This window comes from Cololabis saira, chromosome 3 (assembly GCF_033807715.1).
Source record: "Cololabis saira isolate AMF1-May2022 chromosome 3, fColSai1.1, whole genome shotgun sequence".
NCBI classification, from domain to species: domain Eukaryota; kingdom Metazoa; phylum Chordata; class Actinopteri; order Beloniformes; family Belonidae; genus Cololabis; species Cololabis saira.
Window position 1 is genome coordinate 45585531 of NC_084589.1, and position 23851 is coordinate 45609381.

A 23851-nucleotide genomic window follows, 5' to 3' on the forward strand; every position below is an offset into this window, starting at 1 on the left:
ACGGCACATAACCACACACACGGGTGAGAAGCGATATTAGTGCAAGACGTGCAACAAAGGTTTTAGCCGCAGAATTGATTTGCTGAGTCACATGAAAAATCACCCGGAGTAGAAGTCTGGTGACTCGTGACAAATGAAGTTCATGTTGTCGTCCTCCGGGGGCAGCTGTCCACTCCTGTCTGACCTACAGAAGAAGAACCTGCAGAAGTCCAACCACCACCTCCTGTGGCTGATGAGCCTAATCCCCTCCCCACAAGGGTTGCAGGTTCAACCTGGATTTATGCTTATCCATCAACTTGACGCAGAGAGAACGATGAGGTTGTGTATTTTTTTTTTTTAAAGTTCTGCATTGAATTTGTTTGAATCCCTGTTCCTTCTTAAAATCGTTATTTGTTGCTGTTGGTAACTTGCCGTCTCCACGGTGCAAATAAAGAGCTGTTAGTATTTGCTGAAGTTTCTTTAAACGTGACAGTTTATTTCGTTCATCTACAAAGCCTCTCTCACACGTCCTTTTTCCCATCTGATTATTCTTCACTCACATTCTCTTTTGTAAAGTTAATCTGCAGCTCCATGTTGTTAAACTCTCTCCATCTACTCCGTTCTGAGGTTAGTCCAAGTTTGATATATTTACATGTTCAGTTTTTACAACGTTCCTCTGAAAAACATGAAGAAACTTCAGAGAAACGAGGACAAAAGAAGAAACGCAACCATCAACACGTCAGAAACAGAACAGCCAACCATCTGTCACCATTTTCTAAACTTTAATGTCTGCAGCATTAAACAAAAAACCTTGAAGATTTCAGAAGTCAGTGCAGTCAGATACGGTTTGCTTTTATTTCCCTTTTAAAATGTTTTTATTGGTATAGAAAACAAGAACATTTGGTTTAAAGATGAATGAGGAAATGAGTGTGATGTGGGATACACATCACGATACTTGAGTCACGATACAATACGATATTGCGGTATCCAAATTTTGCAATATATTGCGATGTTATACATAGTTCGCTGAAAACTGTAAAAGGCTTTATGTATTTTAAAATCTGAGCTGCACGTACATCAGATTATCGTGATAATTCATGGGACAAACTAAGTCAAAACAATGTAATTCAAATGATCCATGCTGTTATTGTAACTATATAAGCTAAAGTTACAACATATTTGTGTACGTTTTTCAAATCATTTACATAATATGAAATTAACAATATTATTGAATCACATGTATAAAATCAAGTTGTACTAGATTTACAGCTCGTCTGACACATGATTTATTATAAAGCTGATGTTGAGATCCGTGTTGAAGCTGCAGATCTGCAGGTTGGAGAGCAGGGGTCCGTTTCACAAAGCAGGTTCAACAAACTCTGAGTCTAATCCTGAACTCTTAGTTGATCTACTCTGAGATCGGAAACTCTGAGTTTTCGGTTCCAGAACAGCGGATTTGAGGTAATTTACTCAACTCTAAGTAGTTTCACCTGGAGTTAAGCGCGAGCGTGAGGGAAATCAAAAGCCATCATCAGTAGAGCGCTGATACAAGGATTCACCATGGCAACCGGCGACACAAAAGAGCGACGTACATTTTCTTTTTTTTTCTTTTTAACTTTATTTATCATTTCAATTTACAAAATCCCTTTGAGGAAACATCAGTTTGCATCTCAAGATCCACATACTTCACGCCACTGGAGTTAGAAGTGTTAATACGTGCGTATGGTGAGTATGAAAGCATATTTTGGAAAAAAAAATGAAATTTTATTGTCATTTAGATCAGGGCCGTCAATTGGGTACGGCAGCTGCCACACCTCGGCTTCAGGGGAAAATGTAAATGTTTTATTTTTTTAAATACATTTATGGAATTACTCTGTGTCTATTTGTATTGATTTATTCTATTACTTAATACATATAAAATAACTACAAATGCATATCAGAACAACATGATTGATTTCACTAGGTATTATCTTTCCCAACACTTGTACCCCCCTCATATCTTGAAATGTCCCAGCGTCCCTGACGACAGTGGTCGCTATCAATCTCGTTTTTAGTGCGCTCTGCAGTGTTACTAACTTACAAACATGAAAAGGAAGCAGACAACCACGCAATAAAAAAAAAGAAAGAAGACAAGTGATGGGTCCAGAAGATATTAACGAGGCTGTTAGCCACTGATGGATTAATTATGCAAGTTCATCTCAAAGTAAGATATAAATCCTCTTATACATCTTTTTAAGGGAAATATTTGACTTTTTTTTACTCTCCCTCTCCTTTTTGCATTTGGACTTTAACTGTTTGAAGTTAAAATCTGATGTCCCTGTGATATTGTTGCACTGACATAGTGAATAAAGTGAACAAGTTAAATTGCGTTTGTTAGATAAGCCTTTTCTGCTCTCTAACTCTGCCGCTTACTGTCCGTGGTGCAGAAAACGGATGCGTATTGCGTAAAGACCCATTGGCTGAATTGACGCCACTGAGGGAGGAGACAGAGAGAAACTCCAGGTTCGCTGAAATAAACCTGGTCCCGACCAGGTTAGGTTCAGAGCGTCTGTTACTACTGTAACTGACCGAGAGCTTAAGTTACCTCTCTTTGTGAAACGGAAAACTCAGAGTTTCCCTCATTTCAGGGTTAACAGACTCAGAGTTTTCACTAAACCTGCTTTGTGAATCGGACCCCAGGAAGAAGAGGGAGGATCATCGGGATCAGATTCCAGGAAGAGGACACACTTTGGATTTAACCCCTTTATATCAAACATCCGTTTAGAAGTAAATGTCTTTTTACCTCAACTCATATTTAGTCAGAAATAATCATGAAAAATGTATGTAAGTTTTCATTTTAGATGGATGAATCATTTTATTGTTTATGATTCTGGAATATTACACTCTCCATATGTAGAAAGAGCAGCAGTGCCCCCTGGTGGTGAGTTATAAAAGCTCAACATAAACCCAAGAGTGAACAATCTATCGTAATAATAATAAAAACACAAATAAAAAAAGACTTTAGTGCATCAACAAGAGGAAAGTTGTCAGTGATGCAGATTATTGGTACAACCAGCATTTAGCTCAGAAAACAATGTCGAGAGAGAAATGTCATCAAATGAAGTTGAAAAGTGGAGATGCACTTTTGTCCTTTATCCTCAACTTCCTCAATCACGTCATTTTGATCCAGTTTGTTATTTCACTGGTCTTGGCTTCATCAAATGACACATCCAGGGACAGAAGCCGTGCATAGGTGTTCATCCTGTCCAGGTGTTGGAAGGTGAAGTGAAGCCGAAGCCATCGCTTCATCCACTGATCTGTTGGCACGGTAGGAAAACTGATAGGAATCCACTGTGTCAGGAACCATGGAGTTGATGTGGGTTAAAAAAAGATGCTCTGCTCTGTTGGTCTCTGGAGAAGGTTTAATGAAAATGTCTCTCCACGTTTCTAGTCCATGACAGAAGCAGATTTTATGTCCATCAAATGCAGTGTCCATTGTTTTTGATAACTTCCTGCCACAAGGAGCCTCAGAGACTAAAGCACAGGTTGGAGATTCCTTCTGTAGCAGAAACTTGCACTTCCTCAAAACCTTGTGCAACAAGCCTGGCTTTTGGTACCAGTCCATTTTCCATCTCTTTCAAAGTGCAAACTCAACGAGTGGAGATGCACTTTTGTAATAATAATTACAATAATAATAAAAATAATAATATGATAATGGAGGGAGGACTTTGCTGTTTCAGGGCCGAGACCACTTGCCTTCATGGAGAGAGACATGAATTCATTCATGAATAAGGACTAAAAATAACGTGAAAGGTATTTGGAATATATTGAACGATGCCATTAGGAAAAGTTCAAGACAGACTAATTATCCACAATATTTAAACAATAACGATGAAGTCATTAATAATATGAATGAGGTGGTTAATCATTTTAACAGGTATTTTGTGAGTGTTGGACCAAAGCTGGCAGAAAAATGTGTGATCCTGGATCAGCTGATGGATGGAAGGAAACATTAATAAGTAGAAATCCAGATTCAATGTTTCTCACAGCTGTGGAGGAGAGAGAAATCATAGATATTGTAAGTAAATGTAAAAACAAGGTGTCGACTGACTGTGGTGATATGACAATAGTCAAAAAGGTTATTGATGGATTGTTAACTGACATACAGCTGTAATCAGTCGCTCAGAACTGGGACATTTACAAAAAAAAGAAGAAAACTGCAAAAGTCATCCCACTGTACAGAACTGGAGACAGACACCAATTCACTAATTACAGGCCTGATTCTTTACTCCCAACATTTTCTAAGATCGTAGAAAAAGTATTTATTTACAGGTTGGACAAATTAATGCCAATCAAAAGGCCACGCCCCTAATTACGCATTAAACTTCTTGCTTTATATAATTCCAACCTGCCACAATACGAGGAAAAAGAGGCTTCAAACCCCTGCAGAAAACCTGTGGGTGATTCATGCATGAATGAACCGTCATTCTGAGTTTGGGGGTTAGTTTGGGATCTTTATTCCCTCTAGTGGTTAAATGTTGGAAACTGCAGCTTTAAATGAGTCTTGTATATCTATATATTTCACACCAAAATCAGTTTGATAGTTTGATATTTAAATGTTTTGATGTCTCAAAGACTTACCATGTGTATTATTTTGAAGCCCATTGCAATAAAAGTTTCTTAACAACATAAATGTTTTATAACAAATAATAAAGAACACATGAATTAAAAAATATTTTTATTTTATATATTGATATTGACAATCAGAAGCTTATCATATAAATTGCGTCAGCTCTCATTGTGTCGGAAAAAATAAAACTCTTTCTAAACCTTCTTGCTTGTGTTGTTTTCTCAGATGTAAATCACTTTGGATAAAAGCGTCTGCTAAATGACAGAAGTCGTAGTAAACCAGTGATGAAAAGAATGTTGTATGCATTTTGTTCTAATTATTTTCGTTGGTAAATGAAATACTTACTGTAACTGCGAGAAGGAACTATCCGTAGAACCGTGATTTCTACCGGAACTCCAGATTGTAACACCCGGCGGAAGGTCGGAAGTTTGGAGCGAACGGAACACGTGAGCAGTGATTCCTTTGAGGAGGACGGTTCTGTTGTTTCCTTTCTTTTTCCTCTTCAACAATGTCTAAGGTGAATCATCTGAGAGAGTTTATCGGTCAGCGACTAACAGCAGCTGCTGTAGAAATATTGTCAGTGTTTGAAAAAAGCATCTTGGAGTATGAAGAAGAGCTCGACCGTCAGCGCAGACTGTTGGACCTCGCCTGGAAACCTGAAATCAGACTCCACAGAGTCGGTACGTAACCCTGGAAAGTTGAATGAATGAACACATGAGTATGACTCCTACAAGATCCCTTTGTTTCCAGTTAAAAGCCGTGGTGATGAAGCAAACCAACTAAATGGGAAACTCCCCAGCTCAAGCAGCTGCTGATGTGGGATTCGGAAACATCCCGAACTAACTTGTTGTTCTGTTTACTTGGTGCTGCCTTTCATGCTCCATTCAGACTCTGGACCACACTCATATTTCATACTTTACACTTAATCCTTTATTCTGTAGAAAAGATGCAGATCACACTGGCTCCGTGTAGATTTTATTTTTAGATTTATTTATTCAGCACAGTATAAAAAACAGAACAAGTAACATACAAATGTAAAAGAGAGATTGGTAAAGTGCTCGACTCCGGTCCAGCCAGCCGTCATTCGTATTTACGGTCAAATCCGCTGCTCCTAAATGTTCATGTGCTTCTATTTCAGCCTTTACGGTAAATGAATGAACGCGGCTCGGAAACAGAAAGATATGAAAATACTGAGTTTGAGATAATGCAGATGTTTTTTTTTAATATATTTTTTTCATTACCTTGATTACACCCATACTTCCACCGTAATATTTACACACTCTTACTGTAAAATATATTTTTTTTACTTCAGGTTCTGTTTTGCAGAAACTATAAAAATGAATTCTCCCATAATTTCACCCAATGCCTCATATATCTCTCTTCATAACTACAATCACTACAAGCATGCTTAATTTCAAACAATTTTTCTTTAGAAATATTGACATATTACGGTGTAAACTTCAAACACTAATTTTCTACAAAGGTCAGTTGCCTTTGTTGCAGAGACTGCTTGGTAACAAAGTGCTTAGTAACCTTTCAGCCATGAATTTAACTGTTAAACACAGTACTTAACAAATGTACAAATATTGGGGGTACTGGCCAATAACATTTCCCTACTTGTGTCTTTACTTAAAGCAGCTCCTCCTGGGTTCCACAAGGAGGCTCAGAGGGCCAGCCCTTGTAATTGGGCCTCCTAGACCTTTTACCTGAACTGAACCATGCTTGAACAGATTCCCTGGCATCAAAGTCTTTTAGACTAGGCCCCTCCATGCTGATTCTTATCAGGTCCTCTACAGTGTCTACATGTAGGGATCCCCTGACATCAGATTTAATCCTCTTCTGGGCAGAAAATCCCCTTCCACAAACTGCAGAGGAGACCGGGAGGACGAGCATAATGTGCACCAGATGAAGGATGTTCTACAAAGAATGGATAATTAGTGTAGATTTTATTTAATCAAAAAGTAATAATTTCTAACTAAATTAACAAGAATATGATCATAATGGTGTACCTTGTAATCAGAAGAGAAAGGTAACTTTGTTAACATCATCTCCCATAGGGAGTGGTAGGACTTGTCCATGTAGTTCCTGAAGATGAATGTCTTCATGGATTGAAACTCCTCTCTCGCCAGAGTGGAATCACAGCCATTTCTGAAAAGAGTAAAATGAAAAAAACTGACCAAACAATCTAGGTTAAAGCTCAAAGTTTATGTTTAAAATGTTGCTTTTTTTTATAGTTTTTATAGTCAATAACCTTGTTAAGACAGAAGAGAAGTGATCCAGCAGAAAGTCCAGCTCCTCTGCACCATAGTCTGTTAACTTATCCCTCTGTTCTGGCCAGGAATCATGGCTGAATATTTGGAATGTTTTCACTGCCTTCGCTGGTGCTGCTGCAGAGTCTTCATCTATCAAGGAATAGAAAAACAGTTGAGAGTTGAGATGAACAGAAAAATGACTGTATAAAAATGATAGCTTCAAAGATTTTTGAAATATGTAATTCTGTGTTTTCACTTCCAAAGCAGACTGCTGAATCTATGCTTCAAATGAAGCACAGTGCAGTCAATGGTTGCTCTCACTGCTTGTTGCAGCTTAGGGGTGCTTGCCATGGAGAGTCCTTCATTTGCCAGCCCAGCAATTTCACCTTTGATGGGGATCCCCTGAGTACACACAGCATTCAACATTTAGACAAGAATAAAAAAAAAAGATCAACTCCAAATCTAAAATTTACTTTTAAAATAACCTGCTCACCTGATACTTGTAGGAAGGGTGAGTCTCACCCTCATCTTCTTGTTGTCTTCTCTGGGCCTGAAGGTCTGCAAGTAATTCTGCCAGCCTACCACCTGGCTTGCATCTCACCGACATGGCCTCAATAGTTGCAATGAGATTTTCAATCCCATTTATAGCCTGTAATACATTTCCTTATGAAAAACATAAAGGGGAAAAGCTACATATGCCTTGATTAAAATTAGTTGTAGCCTTCTCTGTTTTAACTATATTACCTGAGGCAAAATAACATCATTTATTTGGAGAAAAAGGCTGAATTTGCTTATGGCCTCAAAGTGACAGAAACCCACAAAACTTCCTTCTTCCATCATCTTCTTGATCTGCAAGACTTACTCAATTAGTAACCACTAACCACCACATCAGTTATGTGTATGCCTCACAAATATGAAATCATTTTGAAATTAAATACAGACCTTCCTTGCTCTCCCAGCAATATCAGCATTGGTGGATGATGCAGTCAAATGATCCATGTGGTAATAAACTGCTGTGAGCTGGCCAGGGTTATGCAGTTGTTTATCCTTTCCTCCAGGTTTCAGCAAGGTTTGCAGGGCCCGGTTCACATGTGGAAGCCAGCGTGTCCCACTGACACCGCCTGATACATTGACACGCACACCCAACTCCTCTCCAAGTGCATGTAGTTCTGTCATAGATTTGCAGCTGTAGTGGTATGTCTTCCAAACCATGTTGAGGAGATTGTAGACATGATCCACCATGGAATTTTTCCTTTGCACAGATGGCATTGCCAGCTCCAATCTACAATTACAATGAATAGAACTTAAATGTAAAGATGCATTGTTAAGGCTACTACCCTACTTTTATCCTGAAAGTTCACATGTAACCTACCTATGTGGCATGCAATGAAATGGGACAATGTAAGCCCCTGCCTCAGCTTGGAGGAGGGCTATGACCCCTCCTTTGTGCCCAAGATTGACAGCTGCACCATCAGCCCCCATGGCAACTGTCTTCTCTAACCACTCTGTGTCTGTCCCTAGATACTGGAAGGCCTCTTTGGTGGCATCATATACACCTTAAAATGAAAGCACATGTTATGACTATGGAATAACATTAATCTATATTACATTCACTGGACATAAACACCAGTTATCTGAACAGTTTATTTCCACTGTCCTCCTCAAACCTCACAGCTGAATCATAAGTGATTATTAAACTACAGTCGCACATACTCAAATTTTGGTCGCAAAATGCGAGCATTTGGTCGCAGTCTGGAGCCCTGTATTCCAGTGTGAGACCACATAAGGAACTGTGGTGACATCCTGTCTAAACAAGAATCTAATCAACTTATTGTTCTTACCATGGTTACAGGACAAACAGATTTTGCCAATTGGAGTATCAGTCAATGATAACAGGGATAATTGTTGGGTTTCCACTCTTGAAGTTTGAGCTCGCTTTTAAATTTAGCGAAGGCTAGTTCCTCCCTAGCAACATAGTAGGCCGTGTTAAATTTCAGTATCATTTCTGCCTCATCTGCGGCATGATTTACAGCCTCTTGCCTTCTAAAAGCAGCCGACAGTGGGGTTGCTTTTTCAGTTATTAGCATATCTCGGCATACTCTATGCTTGAGGCTTTGATTGTGTTTATTTATGGCATCGTGTTTAAACTGCGAAGTGCCTTCACTGTCGGCAAACTTTGTGTTCCCCGCAGCTTTGGGGTAGCGACTGCAACACTCGCAGTTCATGGTGTTCGTATCCTTACAGTACCTCAACCAGGAGAATTCTCGCAGCCAGTCTTGTCGAAATGAGTGACTTCGAAACTTTTTTGCCGCTGTAGCCTGTGCCTCTGACTCGGAATCATCGTCCGATTGTGGCTGTGCGTTTGCACTGACACACTAGCAGCAGGCCGGAAAAATGAGTCAATTGTTCGCTTCATCGTTCAAACGCGGCACCTCTCCTCTCGACTACTTTACGGAAGTCCATGCGCACACTTAATTATGGTAGGCCGTAGGCCCCTCCCCTGACTCATTCCCTTTCACACTCATTGGCCTGCAAATATGCGGGTTCATTGACGCACCCCTTCCACGTTTAACGTGTTAAAAAAAAAAAAAAAAAAAAACTGGCAAATTTACTGGTCGCACGAGTGGACATGAAATTCAGTCGCACATACTCAAATTTTGGTCGCAAAATGCGAGCATTTGGAGCCCTGTATTCCAGTGTGAGACCACATAAGGAACTGTGGTGACATCCTGTCTAAACAAGAATCTAATCAACTTATTGTTCTTACCACGGTTACAGGACAAACAGATTTTGCCAATTGGAGTATCAGTCAATGATAACAGGGATAATTGTTGAGTTTCTACTCTTGGTTGATATCTAAAAAACATGCAAACACCAGAAGGGATTGCTCCAAATACTTTTGCAAAGTCGCCAGGTGACACAGGAATATTGTATTCTGCTAGAAACTCATTAAAGGAGTAGAGAAGACCGTCCCTGTTAAACAACTGAGCTACATATATTGTTACCTTTACTCAAAAATAGGGATTTATGTTTAAACAATATGTCTTTGTTGTTTCATATGAGGTATTTGTGAAAAGTTGAAAATAAGAGACCATGACAGGAAGGCCTGACTGTATCAATATTGTACAGGTTAAACAAAAGTTGAATATACCCAGTTTTTACAGAATATGGAAGGGTAGACATTCCAGATAGTTAGGATTTTTGAAGAATTGTTTCAACCAATTTATCTTAAATGTGTTATTTAGGGTGCAGAAATTTAGAAAATGTAGTCCAGAATTTACATAGTCATTCATTAGAAAAGATTTTTTTCAGATGAAGAGTTCTATTTTTCCACAAGAAGTTGAGAAGCAGCCTGTCAATCTGAGTAATACGTTTGTTGTCCACGAACAGAGACAGAGATGCATATGTTAACGTGATATTCCTTCCGCCTTGGTGAGTAGAACTCTACCTCTAAGAGAGAGATCCCGTAATAGCCACTGGTTTAACTTTTTTTGAGTTCTTTGGATAATAGTATTGAAATTCAGTTATTTTTTGTTGGTCCTTAGTTGTTGTAATACCCAAGTAAACAACTTAATTTTTGACTGGAATGCTATCAATTGATGTTTTACCAGAATCCTTAATGGATATAATATCGCATTTATCAGGTATTTTACCTGACTATTAAACATAACAAGAGTATATCATTTTAAGTCTTAGGGGGCTCTATATAACCATCCCTTAGTAACATTACAATCCTGAGTAACTATGACCTGAGCAGAGAGCATTTAGTCAAACCTTGGGATCTTGAGTTTAGTAGATCATGGATGAGTTTCCACACCGTTCACATATAATAATAATAATAATAATAATAATAATAATAATAATAATAATAATTCATTTTATTTGGAGGCGCCTTTCACGACACCCAAGGTCACCTTACAGAATAAAAACACAAGAAATACAATTAAAAATACAATAAACATCCATACAAGCAACAATACAAATAATATAACAGCAGACAAACAAACTGGTGGGAAGTAGTGCGTGATGTCCGGTTATAGTGAATGGGCAAGTTTGAACAGGTGGGTTTTGAGTTGTGTTTTGAATGTGGTGATGGAGTGTATTTGTTTTGTGTGGGGGGAGGGAGTTCCAGAGTCTGGGTGGCGAGCAGCTGAAAGCTCGGGCACCCATGGTGCTAAGGTGTGAGGTGGGAGTGTAAAGGAGTCCAGCAGAGGTTGAGCGGAGGGTGCGGGAGGGGGTGTAATCTTGCAATAGGTCACAGAGGTAAGTGGGGGCCAGGTTGTGAAGGGCTTTGTGGGTGAGGAGGAGGTTTTTGTAAATGATACGGTATTGGACTGGGAGCCAGTGGAGTTGGATAAGGACGGGGGTGATGTGGTCAGATGACTTGGTGCGGGTGATGATCCGGGCGGCCGAGTTCTGTATGAACTGCAGTTTGTCGCTGAGTTTGGTTGGGAGGCCAGTGAGGAGGGTGTTGCAGTAATCAATACGGGATGTGATGAATGAGTGGACCAGGATTTCTGTGCTGGATTGGGACAGTACTGGACGGAGTCTGGAGATGTTGCGGAGGTGAAAGAATGCAGTCCGGGTGATGTTGTGAATGTGAGGTGCAAATGAGAGTGTGCTGTCCAAAATGACGCCGAGGCTCTTGACGTGGGGGGAAAAGGGTACCGGAAAGCCGTCGATGATGATGGGAAGGGCGGGAGAGGGTTGTGACTTGGTGAGGGTGGATTTGGAGCCGATGAGAAGAGCCTCGGTTTTATTGCCGTTGAGTTTTAAGAAGTTATTGCTCATCCAGGTATTGATGTCGTGTAGGCAGGTGGTGAGGGAAGTGGGAGGAATGGCAGCGGTGGGGTTGGAGGAGATATATATCTGAGTGTCATCAGCGTAGGTGTGAAAATTGACCCTATGGTGACGGAGAATTGAACCTAGGGGTAGGAGGTAGATGGTGAAGAGAAGTGGACCCAATACTGACCCCTGGGGGACACCCATTGTGACACCCGTGCACCCAGATTTATGGTTCCGTAGTTGGACAAACTGTTGACGGTCAGTGAGGTATGATGAAAGCCAGGAGAGTGCAACACCAGTGATCCCAATGCCAGCCAGGCGGTCCAGGAGTATTGGGTGAGAAATGGTATCGAAAGCTGCGCTGAGGTCCAGGAGGATGAGGATGGTGAGTAGGCCGGAGTCAGCTGCACGGAGGAGGTCGTTGGTGATTTTAACCAGGGCTGTTTCAGTGCTGTGATTGGGGCGGAATCCAGATTGGAAGGGTTCGTGGAGGTTATTTGAATTGAGGTGGGACTGTAATTGTGCTGCAACCACCTTTTCCAGAGTTTTGGAGATGAAGGGAAGGTTGGAGATGGGCCTGTAGTGATTGAGGTCAGATGGGTCTGCACCGGGTTTTTTTAGGGTGGGTGTGATGGCAGCTAGTTTGAGGATTGGGGGAACAGTTCCAGTGGTGAGGGAAGAGTTAATTATTTCAGTGATCATGGGGGAAATTGATGGCAGACATGCTTTGACAAGCAGGGTGGGGAGGGGATCAAGCTGACAGGTGGTGGTTTTGGCTTTACGAATGAGTTCTGAGATGGTGTGTTCTGATACCGGAGTGAAATTTTTGACGGCCTGTGGTTTTGAGCTGGTGGAGGTCGGGGGTGAACCAGGGGGCGGAGTGGGTAAATGAAACTGAGCGGGTTTTCAGTGGAGCCAGGGCAGTGAGGGAGGAGGAGAGACAGTTGTTGTAGTGGTTTACCAGGTCAGCAGGGGAGGAGGATGAGGGGGGATTGGGGAAGGAGCTGATAAGGGTACAGAGATCTGTGGGGTTGATGTGTTTGATGTTCCTGAAGGAGATGATCCGTTGTTCTTTGATTTTGTGCAGTTGGGTATGGATGTCATAAAGTATGGCTTTGTGGTCCGAGATGGGGAAGTCCATGATAGTCAGGTTGGCGGGAGTTATGTCTGTGCAGCAGATTAAATCGAGAATGTGACCTTTGTTATGCGTTGAGAGGTTGACGTGTTGTGTGATACCAAGGCAGTTCAGGAGTGATGTGAAGTCGTTTGCCAGGGTGCAGGATGGGTCGTCAATATGAATGTTGAAGTCGCCATGGAGGATAACAGTAGGGGACATTGTGCATACAGATGTTAACAGTGATGAGAATTCAGTAAGGAAAACAGCGGAGGGTTTTGGTGGTCTGTAGATGGTGACAATGATGATGGGTTTGGCATTCAAAGGAGGAGTGTTGGGGGACAGTGAGAGCAGTGACTTTTATGTTTTTACGGTAGATGAGAGCCAGACCCCCCCCCTCCCAGTGGCGCGGGGTTTACTAAAAAAGGAAAAGCCAGGTGGGGTGGTTGCATTTAACTGGGTGAAATCATTTGGCTGTTGCCACGTTTCTGTGAGGCAGAGAATGTACAGAGTTTTGTCGGTGATGAGATCAGAGATGAGAAGGGCCTTATTGGTTAGTGATCTGATATTGAGAAGACAGGGTTTGAGACAGATGAGTGGTGTATATGCAGCTGCTTTGGGCAGGGGAGAGAGTACACTATGGGGAGGGGGGCGTGGCTCTTTGAAAGTCACATGGAAACGGAGGGGTCTAACAGTTATAATGGTATCAATTGGGCGACCGACAGCAGGGGGTGTAATGACAGTAGGGGCCTGTAGGAGGAGCGATTCACAGATGGCAAGGGATGTAGTGACAGCAGGGGCCTGTAGGGGGAGTGATTCACCGAGGGAGGGAGGAGAAGAAGAAGGCACTGGTGGCACGGGGGAGTGGGCGTGGCATGTAAATAGTCATGCATGGGTGTCCTGTATGTAGTCAATGGTGTGTACGGTGCGCTGTATGTTTGTTGTAAGCATGCGGCTGCCTAGCTTGCTCAGGTGAAGTCCGTCACTTCGGTAGAATGAAGGGCGGTTCCAAAATAAATTAAAATTGTCAATGGAATGAAAGCCATGGATACCGCAGACAGCCTGGAGCCAGAAGTGGAGGTGAAGGAGGCGACTGAAGTGCTGTTCGCCGCGGCCCAGGGTGGGCAGAGGGCCGCTGATGAAGACTGATTTCCGACAGTTTTTTAGGATGGCAAACAAGCTGTTGAAGTCCCGTTTCAGCACGTCGGGGTTACTCCGGAACACATCGTTGGTCCCAAGGTGCAGGATGATGCGTTTAATGGAGTGGGGAAGTGTTTGGAGTAAACCTGTAAACCTGTGGCCCCTGGAAAACAGTGCGTGGAGGCGTTGAAAAATCGCGTATTCCTGATTATGGAGTCCCCCACTATAGCGGTGGTTGGGGGAAACAGGGGGGGGGGGGTGGAGGGCGGGGCGGCAGGCACTGGTCCTCTGTTGGAGGGGACCTTGACGAGGTTGTAGGTGCAGCTGTGGCCACTTTGCAGCGGGGTAGACCACTGGAGCGTCGCGCCCTGAGAGCAGCTTCCTTCACAATTTTGCGACGGGAGGAGGAGGTGGTCACAGACCGGGACGATGGAGGACCCGAAGCAGGGCTCGGGCTCGGGCTCGGGCTGCTGGCAGCGAGGCTGTGACGGGGCTGGCTGGAGGAGGATGGACAGGTTGAGGGAAATCCTCAAGGCTCAGGATGTTGTATTTGTTTCCCAGCTGGAGCTCGCAGGGGGGAGGGGGGGAGGAGGGGGGCGGGTTGGGTGTTCCTCGCTCTTTCCCATTGACTGCGGGCCGTGCCGTTTGGATAGGGGTGGACGTGAGGGACCCGAGCCAGGACTATAGCCCAGGACTGTTGCATGTTTTTGTGAGGGTAGCTCCCATTAGCTACCCAGGGGAACACGGGGAGAACATGCAAACTCCACACAGAAAGGCCCTTTCGCCAACCCCACCCAGGGTGTGGGCGCTGAAGTCATGGGGGAACTAACACGCACTTCAGCGCCCACAGTGTGTACACAGTGTGGGCGCTGAAGTGCCCACAGTGTGTACACAGTGTGGGCGCTGAAGTCATGGGGGAACTAACACGCACTTCAGCGCCCACAGCGTATTTGAAAGACACAAAATACAAAAAAAATACTGTGCGGTTGCCCTATTGTTACAGTTTTTAATGCTTTATAACTGTTAAGTTTTAAAGAGAAAGCCAGGCCAACCATTTTCCACAAACTGAACTAAAAGTAAATATCAGGTTTGCATTATGCATCTTCAATTTCATACAAGTAAAAATATTTTGCCACAAACTGATTAGTTTCTCTCATGTATGATTTGACCTGGATGTTGGATCCTGAGTCTGTTAATAAAGTATATCTATCTATCTATTTGACTTTGTCTTTTCTAGAAATTTAACAACTAAAATGAAATAAATAAAAGTAAATAAATGAATACAATTTTACATCATAAAAAAGATTGATTCATGCTCACCTTATAAGTGTAAGAGGAGATTTATTTTTGTTAAGAAGGTTATTTTGGTAATTCAGAGTTCATTATTTTATAAATATATTCTTTATATTCTGATGTAAATCAGGGACTATAATGACACTAGTCAGTTTATCTGTAGTGCTTAGTATGTTTCGATTGGGCGGAATGATACGCCACAGTACGGCACTAGGTGCTGTGTTGACGTTCTAAAATCCTACACCCCCGTGTTTATCCTACTAAAAAGGCCTTACATAAGTAAAAGTTCAGAGCTCAAATCCCTGCAAGAGTCCCGTGATCGGGACTGCAAAACGGTACTAGTTTCTTCTGAGCGGAGTAAGATTTTGGTCCGCGGGTCGAGGCGCGGTCGGCACGCGCGGTCGAATGCACGTTACTAGTCAACACAATAGATTAATATTAATAAACCAATATCGCGATACAGTTTGTCACCTCCACGACACGTTTCCTGACGTTTTTGTACCACGAAATTTCGTGGCACGATATTGTTACACCACTCGCCGACGTGTGTGGCTGTCACTCTCTCTTTTAGGCTCATGCAATCTTTTGACAAGCCCCATTTTCTCACATGACTTTCCTCCTAGAATTGCTTTACTCCATGTCATACTTTTTATCTTTGTAGTGACATGTCAACATGACTTTACCTTAAGCTGGAATGTGATGTCCTGCATAAGCAACAAGCTTGGAGTGTGATTTGCTCACCTTTTTATCCAGTCTCAGCTTTCTGAGGTCTTTCATAGAAATTACGTTGCAATCAGCCCCAGTGTCCAGCCTGACTTTCAAAACTTTCTTGTTGACAATCAGATCTTCACGCCACTTTTCTTTCTTTATGTCCACTACATCGATTTGTGAGACTTGTTTTTCTGCTTGGATTGTGCCAATAAAGAAGTCCTGATCATCTGCATCAGCCTTGTTTATATGTTGCACTTTATGACTATTTGTGTGCTTGCGTGGGTTGCACATTTTGACATAGCGATTTTTCCCGTGGCAGGCTTTGCACACTTGTCCGTAGGCAGGGCACTTCCTTGGCTCATGCCTGTAGCTGCATCTTGTGCAGTTTCCTTGAGTTCTCATCTTTACATTCTGTGCTGTGGCATACTGTCTTTCTGTTTGTCACGTTGTTTTTGCTTAGTGACTTTATTTACAGGAATTTCAACCTCTTCATATAGACTTTTTAGCTGACTCCGACTCAACTCACTGGCTCTGCAAATGTCTATTGCTTTATTTAGCGTGAGGTCTGGTTCTCTCAGTAGTCGTCCTCTCACTTGGTCATCTGTGATTCCACACAGGATTCTATCTCGTATCAGTGAGTCGGTGAGGTGCTCAAACTCGCAGTGTTTCACTTTGTTTTTTTTAAATCAGTCACATATGCATCAACAGTCTCTGATTTTCCTTGCACTCCAATAAAGAACAAGTGCCTCAAATGTGTCACATTTTTCCTTGGCTCACAATGTTGGCGGAAAAGATCTTTCAATTTATCATAGTCATCTACGTCTTCATCGAAGTCAAAAGTGTTATATACATTTAATTCAGGGCCAAAATCACCATATACATTGGGGGGGACATGTCCCCCCCAGCCCGAAACGGCGACGTGGGTCCGCCTTCCCGTAGGCCCACCACCCGCAGGAAGGACCATGGCAGGCCGGTGCAATGTGGGCTGGGTAGCAGTCATGGCGGGGTGCCTCGACGACCCAATCCCTGGATCAAAACCCTCACAGTGGGGAAATGGAATGTCACCTCGCTGGGGGGAAAGGAGCCGGAGCTTGTGCGTGAGGTTGAGAGATACCGGCTAGAGATAGTTGGGCTCACCTCCACACATAGCTTGGGCTCTGGAACCCAGCTCCTTGAAAGGGGCTGGACTCTCCACTACTCTGGAGTTGCCCAGGATGAGAGGCGGCGGGCTGGTGTGGGCTTGGTTATAGCCCCCAGCTTAGTCCCCATGTGTTGGAGTTCACCCCGGTGAACGAGAGGGTCGTTGCCCTGCGCCTTCGGGTCGGGAAAAGGTCTCTCACTCTTGTTTGTGCCTACGGGCCGAACAGCAGTGTGGCCTTCTTGGAGTCCCTGGGAGGGTTGCTGGATAGTGCTCCAACTGGGGACTCCATTGTTGTACTGGGGGACTTCAGCGCTCACGTGGGCAATGACAGTGATACCTGGAGAGGCGTGATTGGGAGGAACGGCCTCCCCGATCTGAACCCGAGCGGTGTTTTGTTGTTGGACTTCTGTGCTAGTCACAGTTTGTCCATAACGAACACCATGTTCAGGCATAAGGGTGTCCATCAGTGCACGTGGCACCAGGACACCCTAGGCCGGAGGTCAATGATCGACTTTGTTGTCGTTTCATCTGACCTTCGGCCACATGTCTTGGACACTCGGGTGATGAGAGGGGCTGAGCTGTCAACTGATCACCACCTGGTGGTGAGTTGGATGCGCTGGCGGAGGAGGAGGTTGGACAGACCGGGCAGACCCAGGGTCTGTTGGGAAAGTCTGGCTGAGCCCTCTGTCAGGGACATCTTCAACTCCCACCTCTGAGGGAGCTTCTCTCGGATCCCGGCGGAGGCGGGGGACATTGAGTCCGAGTGGACCATGTTCTCTGCCTCCATTGTCGACGCGGAGGCTCGAAGTTGTGGACGCAAGGTCTCTGGTGCCTGTCGTGGCGGCAATCCTAGAACCCGGTGGTGAAGTACAGGATGCCATCAGAGTGAAGAAGGAGTCCTACCGGGCTATGTTGGCCTGTGGGACTCCTGACGCAGTAGATGGGTACCGGCAGGCCAAGCGAACCGCGGCTCGGGCAGTCCTGGAGGCAAAAACACGGGTCTAGGAGGAGTTTCGGGGAGGCCATGGAGGAAGACTTTCGGTCGGCCTCAAGGAAATTCTGGAGGACTGTTCGGCGCCTCAGAAGAGGGAAGCAGTACTCTGCCAGCACCATTTATCGTGTGGGTGGGGAGCTGTTGACCTCGACTGGGGACATCGTTGGATCTTCTCAACCCAACTGACACGCCTTGCACTGAGGAAGCAGAGAGTGGCGACTCGGAGACGTGCTCATCCATCACACAAGCCGAGGTCACTGAGGTAGTTCATAAGCTCCTCAGTGGCCGGGCACCGGGGGTGGATGAGATTCGCCCTGAGTACCCCAAGTCTCTGGATGTCATAGGGCTGTCTTGGTTGACACGCCTCTGCGACATCGCATGGAGGAAGGGGACAGTACCGCTGGAGTGGCAAACCGGGGTGGTGGTCCCTCTGTTTAAAAATGGGGACCGGAGAATGTGCTCCAACTATAGGGGGATCACACTTCTCAGCCTCCCCGGGAAAGTCTACGCCAGGGTACTGGAGAGGAGATTACGACCGACAGTTGAACCTCGGATTCAGGAGGAACAATGCGGTTTTCGTCCAGGTCGTGGAACACTGGACCAGCTCTACACCCTCCGCAGGGTGCTCGAGGGCTCATGGGTATTTTCCCAACCGGTCTACATGTGTTTTGGGGATCTGGAGAAGGCATTTGACCGTGTCCCTCGTGCCATTTTGTGGGGGGTGCTCGGTGAGTATAGAGTACGGGGCCCTCTATTAAAGGCTGTCCGGTCTCTATATGATTGGAGCATGAGTTTGGTTCGCATTGCCGGCAGTAGATCAGACTTGTTCCCGGTGCATGTTGGACTCCGGCAGGGCTGCCCTTTGTCACCGGTCCTGTTCATAATTTTTATGGACAGGATTTCTAGGCGTAGCCAGGGGCCGGAGGGGATCCGGTTTGGGAACCTCAGGATTTCATCTCTGCTTTTTGTGGATGATGTTGTCCTGTTGGCTTCATCGGACTGGGACCTTCAGCATGTGCTGGGGCGGTTTGAGGCCGAGTGCGACGTGGCAGGGATGAGAATCAGCACCTCCAAAAGCGAGGCCATGGTTCTCCACCGGGAAAAGGTGTCATGCCTTCTCCGGGTGGGTGGAGAAGTCCTGCCTCAGGTGGAGGAGTTCAAGTATCTCGGGGTCTTGTTCACGAGTGAAAGAACGATGGAGCGGGAGATTGACAGACGGATCGGTGCAGCGTCCGCAGTTATGCGGTCGATGTACCGGACCGTCGTGGTGAAGAAGGAGCTGAGTCGAAAGGCGAAGCTCTCGATTTACCGGTCAATCTACGCACCTACCCTCACCTATGGTCATGAACTTTGGGTATTGACCGAAAGGACAAGATCGCGGATACAAGCGGCCGAGATGAGTTTCCTCCGCAGGGTGGCTGGACGCTCCCTTAGAGATAGGGTGAGGAGTTCGGTCACCCGGGAGGAGCTCGGAGTCGAGCCGCTGCTCCTTCACATTGAGAGGAGTCAGCTGAGGTGGCTTGGGCATCTGTACCGGATCCTCCTGGACGCCTCCCTAGGGAAGTGTTCCAGGCATGTCCCGCCTCCCTAGGGAGGTGTTCCAGGCATGTCCGTCCGGGAGGAGACCCCGGGGAAGACCCAGGACACGCTGGAGAGACTGTCTCTTGGCTGGCCTGGGAGCGCCTCGGGCATCTCTGCTGAGACTGCTGCCCCCGCGACCCGGGAACGAATAAGCGGAAGAAGATGAGTGAGTGAGTAGCTAGTGAACAGCCAGAGCAATTAACATGAGGAGAGGAGAAGTTTCCCAGCTCCTATATCGAACCATATTATATTTGTAAGAAAACCCACATGAAGTTTGAGTGTCAATCATTTATGAAGCACGTTAATTTCACAGGGAGTCATCATGAGCAAGAGGAAGAGTGGCAGCGATATAAGACTGATTTTTGGGCAGCTTCAGAAAGAAATAAAGTTCAGAGCATTGAGAAAATGAGTAATTACCATTAATGTCAAGGAGTCAATATTTCTTGATACAGTATAATCAAATAGGCTTTCTAGTCGATAATTTATTAATAGCCTATGTCTAGTCCAGTAATTTTAAGACAAAATGCGGGACAACCTTGAACAAATTGCAACAGAAGCAAATGCAACTGATTTTATATCCTCAACATGAGGGGAAAAAAATCCCTGGAGAATCCCATTTCCCAAGTTTCAAAATAGACCCAATTATAGTCCATTCGCTAGCCTCATTATTTTCCTCACGTGAATAGGGTAAAATGTTTAACCCTCAGATATGACCATGTAAATTACTGAGTTTATAAATTACATTAAGACAAATGAAAAATGTATTATAGGTTTTTTGAAATTCGTTGATTGGAGAAGAGAGGAGATGACGGGAGAGCAAGAGAGAGGAAAAGAGAGAGGAGAATATAGGACCACAGGAGCTTGGCAAGGGAAGAAAGGATGAGAAGAGAGCAGTAACGGCCCTCCTGCCCAGTGCCCACACAAGTCATACAATGTAATAACATGTAGCGCAATGCATTATCATTATGGTAAAAAGAATATATATATATATATATATATATATATATATATATATATATATATATATATATATATTTATATATATATTGGTCACCCCAATGTTGACTCCATGGTTTAGGCCTTGATTTAATTGCTTCGTCCCCGGCCACATGTAGGAACGTGGCTCTTTTCACTGAATCAGACTTTTCGTCGATTCCGCTGGCGACAAGAAACGGTTCGAATCTCTCGATTCAAACTCTCCAATTTTCTGCTAGATTTCCTTCTAGGCTTAATGAGGTTGGAGGTTTCACCTGCTCCATTTTGTCTTCGTATCTTTGTTTTACTTCAAGTTTTCACTCTGAAACCATGTTATATATGGCACAGAAGAAGCCATTTCTAGAACAACAACTTTATTCTTCAACTGTCTCGATACCAAAGCACTAACACAAGAGTACAGTCACAGTGCCGCCGAATGGTCACACAGAGTAATGCACTTGTTTTCAAATGTAATGCATAGATGAAGGGGAAGACCGAATGTTCAGGACAAACTTTAAACCTCACAAATACAACCAAACAATCAACACTGGGAAGCACTTTTGACTTATTAAAATCCTATCTTTTTGTCCCTTTTTGTAATTCCAGAACTCCCACAAGAAAATGTTTGTAAGGTGGAGGAGGACGGGGTTTTCAGTGACCAGCACCTGGATAACCTGGAGAGGAGCTGCAGCCCGGACCAGGAGGAACTAGGGCATCCACAGACTACCGAACTGGAGGAAGACTCCAGCGGTCAGGAGACGAAGCACGAGGACCTGGAGGTGGATGTTCCATTGGTCAATGTCGCTGTTGTGAAAGTTGAAAATGATGAACCAGGACCAAACTGTGTCCAGCTGCTGTTGCACACTTCTCCTGAAGCTCAAAACAAAGATGAGGAAGGGACTGAAAGTTTACGCTCAGACTCCAGTAAAACTGCAGATCCGGAGCCATTGAGACGACACGGTGACCGCGAAGATGCTGCTGTCCCGTCAGACAGCAACTGTAAATCAAAGCCGACCAGGACCCACACGGGGAAGAAGGTATTTTCTTGCAGCGAAAGGCCGTACCTGTGCAACACCTGCGGAAAATCGTTTAGAAAGTCACTTTCAAGAAGCATAAAATGATCCACACGGGCGAGAAGCCCTACATCTGCAAAACATGTGGAAAAAGTTACAGGCAAAATTGCCACCTGGTGGTTCACTTGAGGATCCACACCGGCGAAAGGCCGTACCTGTGCAACACCTGCGGAAAAACCTTTATTAAATCATCAAATCTTAAAAGCCACATAACCTCGCACACGGGCGAGAAGCCCTATACCTGCAAAACATGTGGAAAAAGTTACAGGCTACGTTCCACCCTGCTTACTCACTCGAGGATCCACACGGGCGAGAAGCCGTACATCTGCAAAACATGTGGAAAAAGTTTCACAGAACGTTCCAACCTGGTGATTCACTCAAGGACCCACACCGGCGAAAAGCCGTTCGTGTGCAGCACCTGTAGCAAAACCTTTACTAATTTATCGGATCTTAAACGCCACCTAACCACACACACGGACGAGAAGCCCTACATCTGCAAAACATGTGGAAAGAGTTACAAGCTACGTTCCCACCTGGTGGTTCACTCGAGGATCCACACCGGCGAAAGGCCGTACCTGTGCAACACCTGCGGAAAAACCTTTACTGAATCATCAGCCCTTAAACGGCACATAGCCACGCACACGAGACAGAAGTGATATTTGTGCAAGACGTGCAAAGGTTTTAGCCGCAGAATTGATTTGCTGAGTCACATGAAAAATCACCCGGAGGAGAAGTCTGGTGACTCGTGACAAATGAAGTTCATGTTGTTGTCCTCCGGGGGCAGCTGTCCACTCCTGTCTGACCCACAGAAGAAGAACCCGCAGAAGTCCAACCACCACCTCCTGTGGCTGATGAGCCTAATCCCCTCCCCACAAGGGTTGCAGGTTCAACCCGGATTTATGCTTCTCCGTCAACTTGACGCAGAGGGAACGATGTGGTTGTGTCGTTTTTTTTTGTTTTTTTTTAAAGTTCTGCATTGAGTTTTTTTGAATCCCTGTTCCTTCTTAAAACTGTGTTTTTTGTTGCTGTGCGTAACTTACCGTCTCCACGGTGCAAATAAAGAGCTGTTAGTATTTGCTGAAGTTTCTTTAAACATGACAGTTTATTTCGTTCATCTACAAAGCCTCTCTCACACGTCCTTTTTCCCATAGACATATATAAAGGCTAGATGACTCACGGCGGAGTCTCCAGCGTCGTTCACCCGCGGCCATCTTGCCACAGGAGACTCTCTGGTGTGCATGCGTGCGCTATAGTTGTTGCTGTTGGAGGGTGAGTGGTCTGTACAGACAAAAATACTCATAACTTGCTGAAATCTTGACGGATTTACAAACGGATTGGTTCATCATAAACGTCATTAACGTGGGTATGATTCAGGATGCTTGGACATGTTGAAATTGTATCTCTTCGTTGCGAAAAACGACCTAATCATGCAGCATATACAATAATATCAATATCAATATAATAGTATCACCACTAACTAACGATAACGTTACCTGCCCAAGTTATCAAGGGTGACCACCAGTACTCAAGTTGTAAAAAAAAAAAAAAAAAATCAGGGGGGATGGTGGATTTTATCATATGGGGACAGATAATTTGTGCTGATTACAAATAATATAATATATTACAAATAATAGCCCTGACCAAAACACCTGCAGAAATACTGCAGGAATGACATAGCAGCAGTTAAATGCAGCCTTCTGTAAGCTTTAAATATCCACTGGGCTTACATCAAATACATCAAAACACAACAATAAAAACAGTTTTCTGAACTTATCAATATGACTCTGTCCTTCACATAGACACACATACCGGTATGTAATGTCATGACGTAAATACATCATAATGTAATAATATATTAATGTGTTATGTCATATGAATACATGTTATATGGTAATAATATATATATATATGTTATAATGTAACTATAAATATTACTAAGAATACTATAGAAATATTGATTAAATATGAAAACCATGTCATGGCTATCTGTTTCTGGTTATTTTCATATAAAAGTACGTTTTTCAATGTTTATAATTATTCACAAGTATGCAGTGTCATAACTACATCTCTGACGTTCATGACAAACCAAACTGTTTGAAAATCTGTTGAGAATTGAGCAAGTTAAGGTTGTTTAAGCAGTACATGCTCCATTGAACACAATGTTATTCTGAGCGAGTTCTCCTGTGGCAAGATGGCCGCCGTGT

General features: G+C 44.0%; 2 protein-coding genes across 2 annotated transcripts in view; both read left to right on the forward strand.

Annotated features, from left to right (window-relative positions):
- The window catches only part of LOC133440682 (zinc finger protein 665-like), a 29788-nt gene extending 7082 nt beyond the window's left edge, over nt 1–22706 (forward strand). The window contains exons 3-4 of the mRNA XM_061718001.1: nt 9310–9320; nt 21686–22706. Coding sequence (XP_061573985.1) covers nt 9310–9320; nt 21686–22303 — 629 coding nt within the window. The 3' untranslated portion in view covers nt 22304–22706. The remainder of the gene's footprint in view (nt 1–9309; nt 9321–21685) is intronic.
- LOC133440438 (zinc finger protein 391-like) overlaps nt 1–23851 on the forward strand; it is a 133437-nt gene that overhangs the window by 68659 nt on the left and 40927 nt on the right. The gene's annotated exons all lie outside the window — the stretch shown is intronic.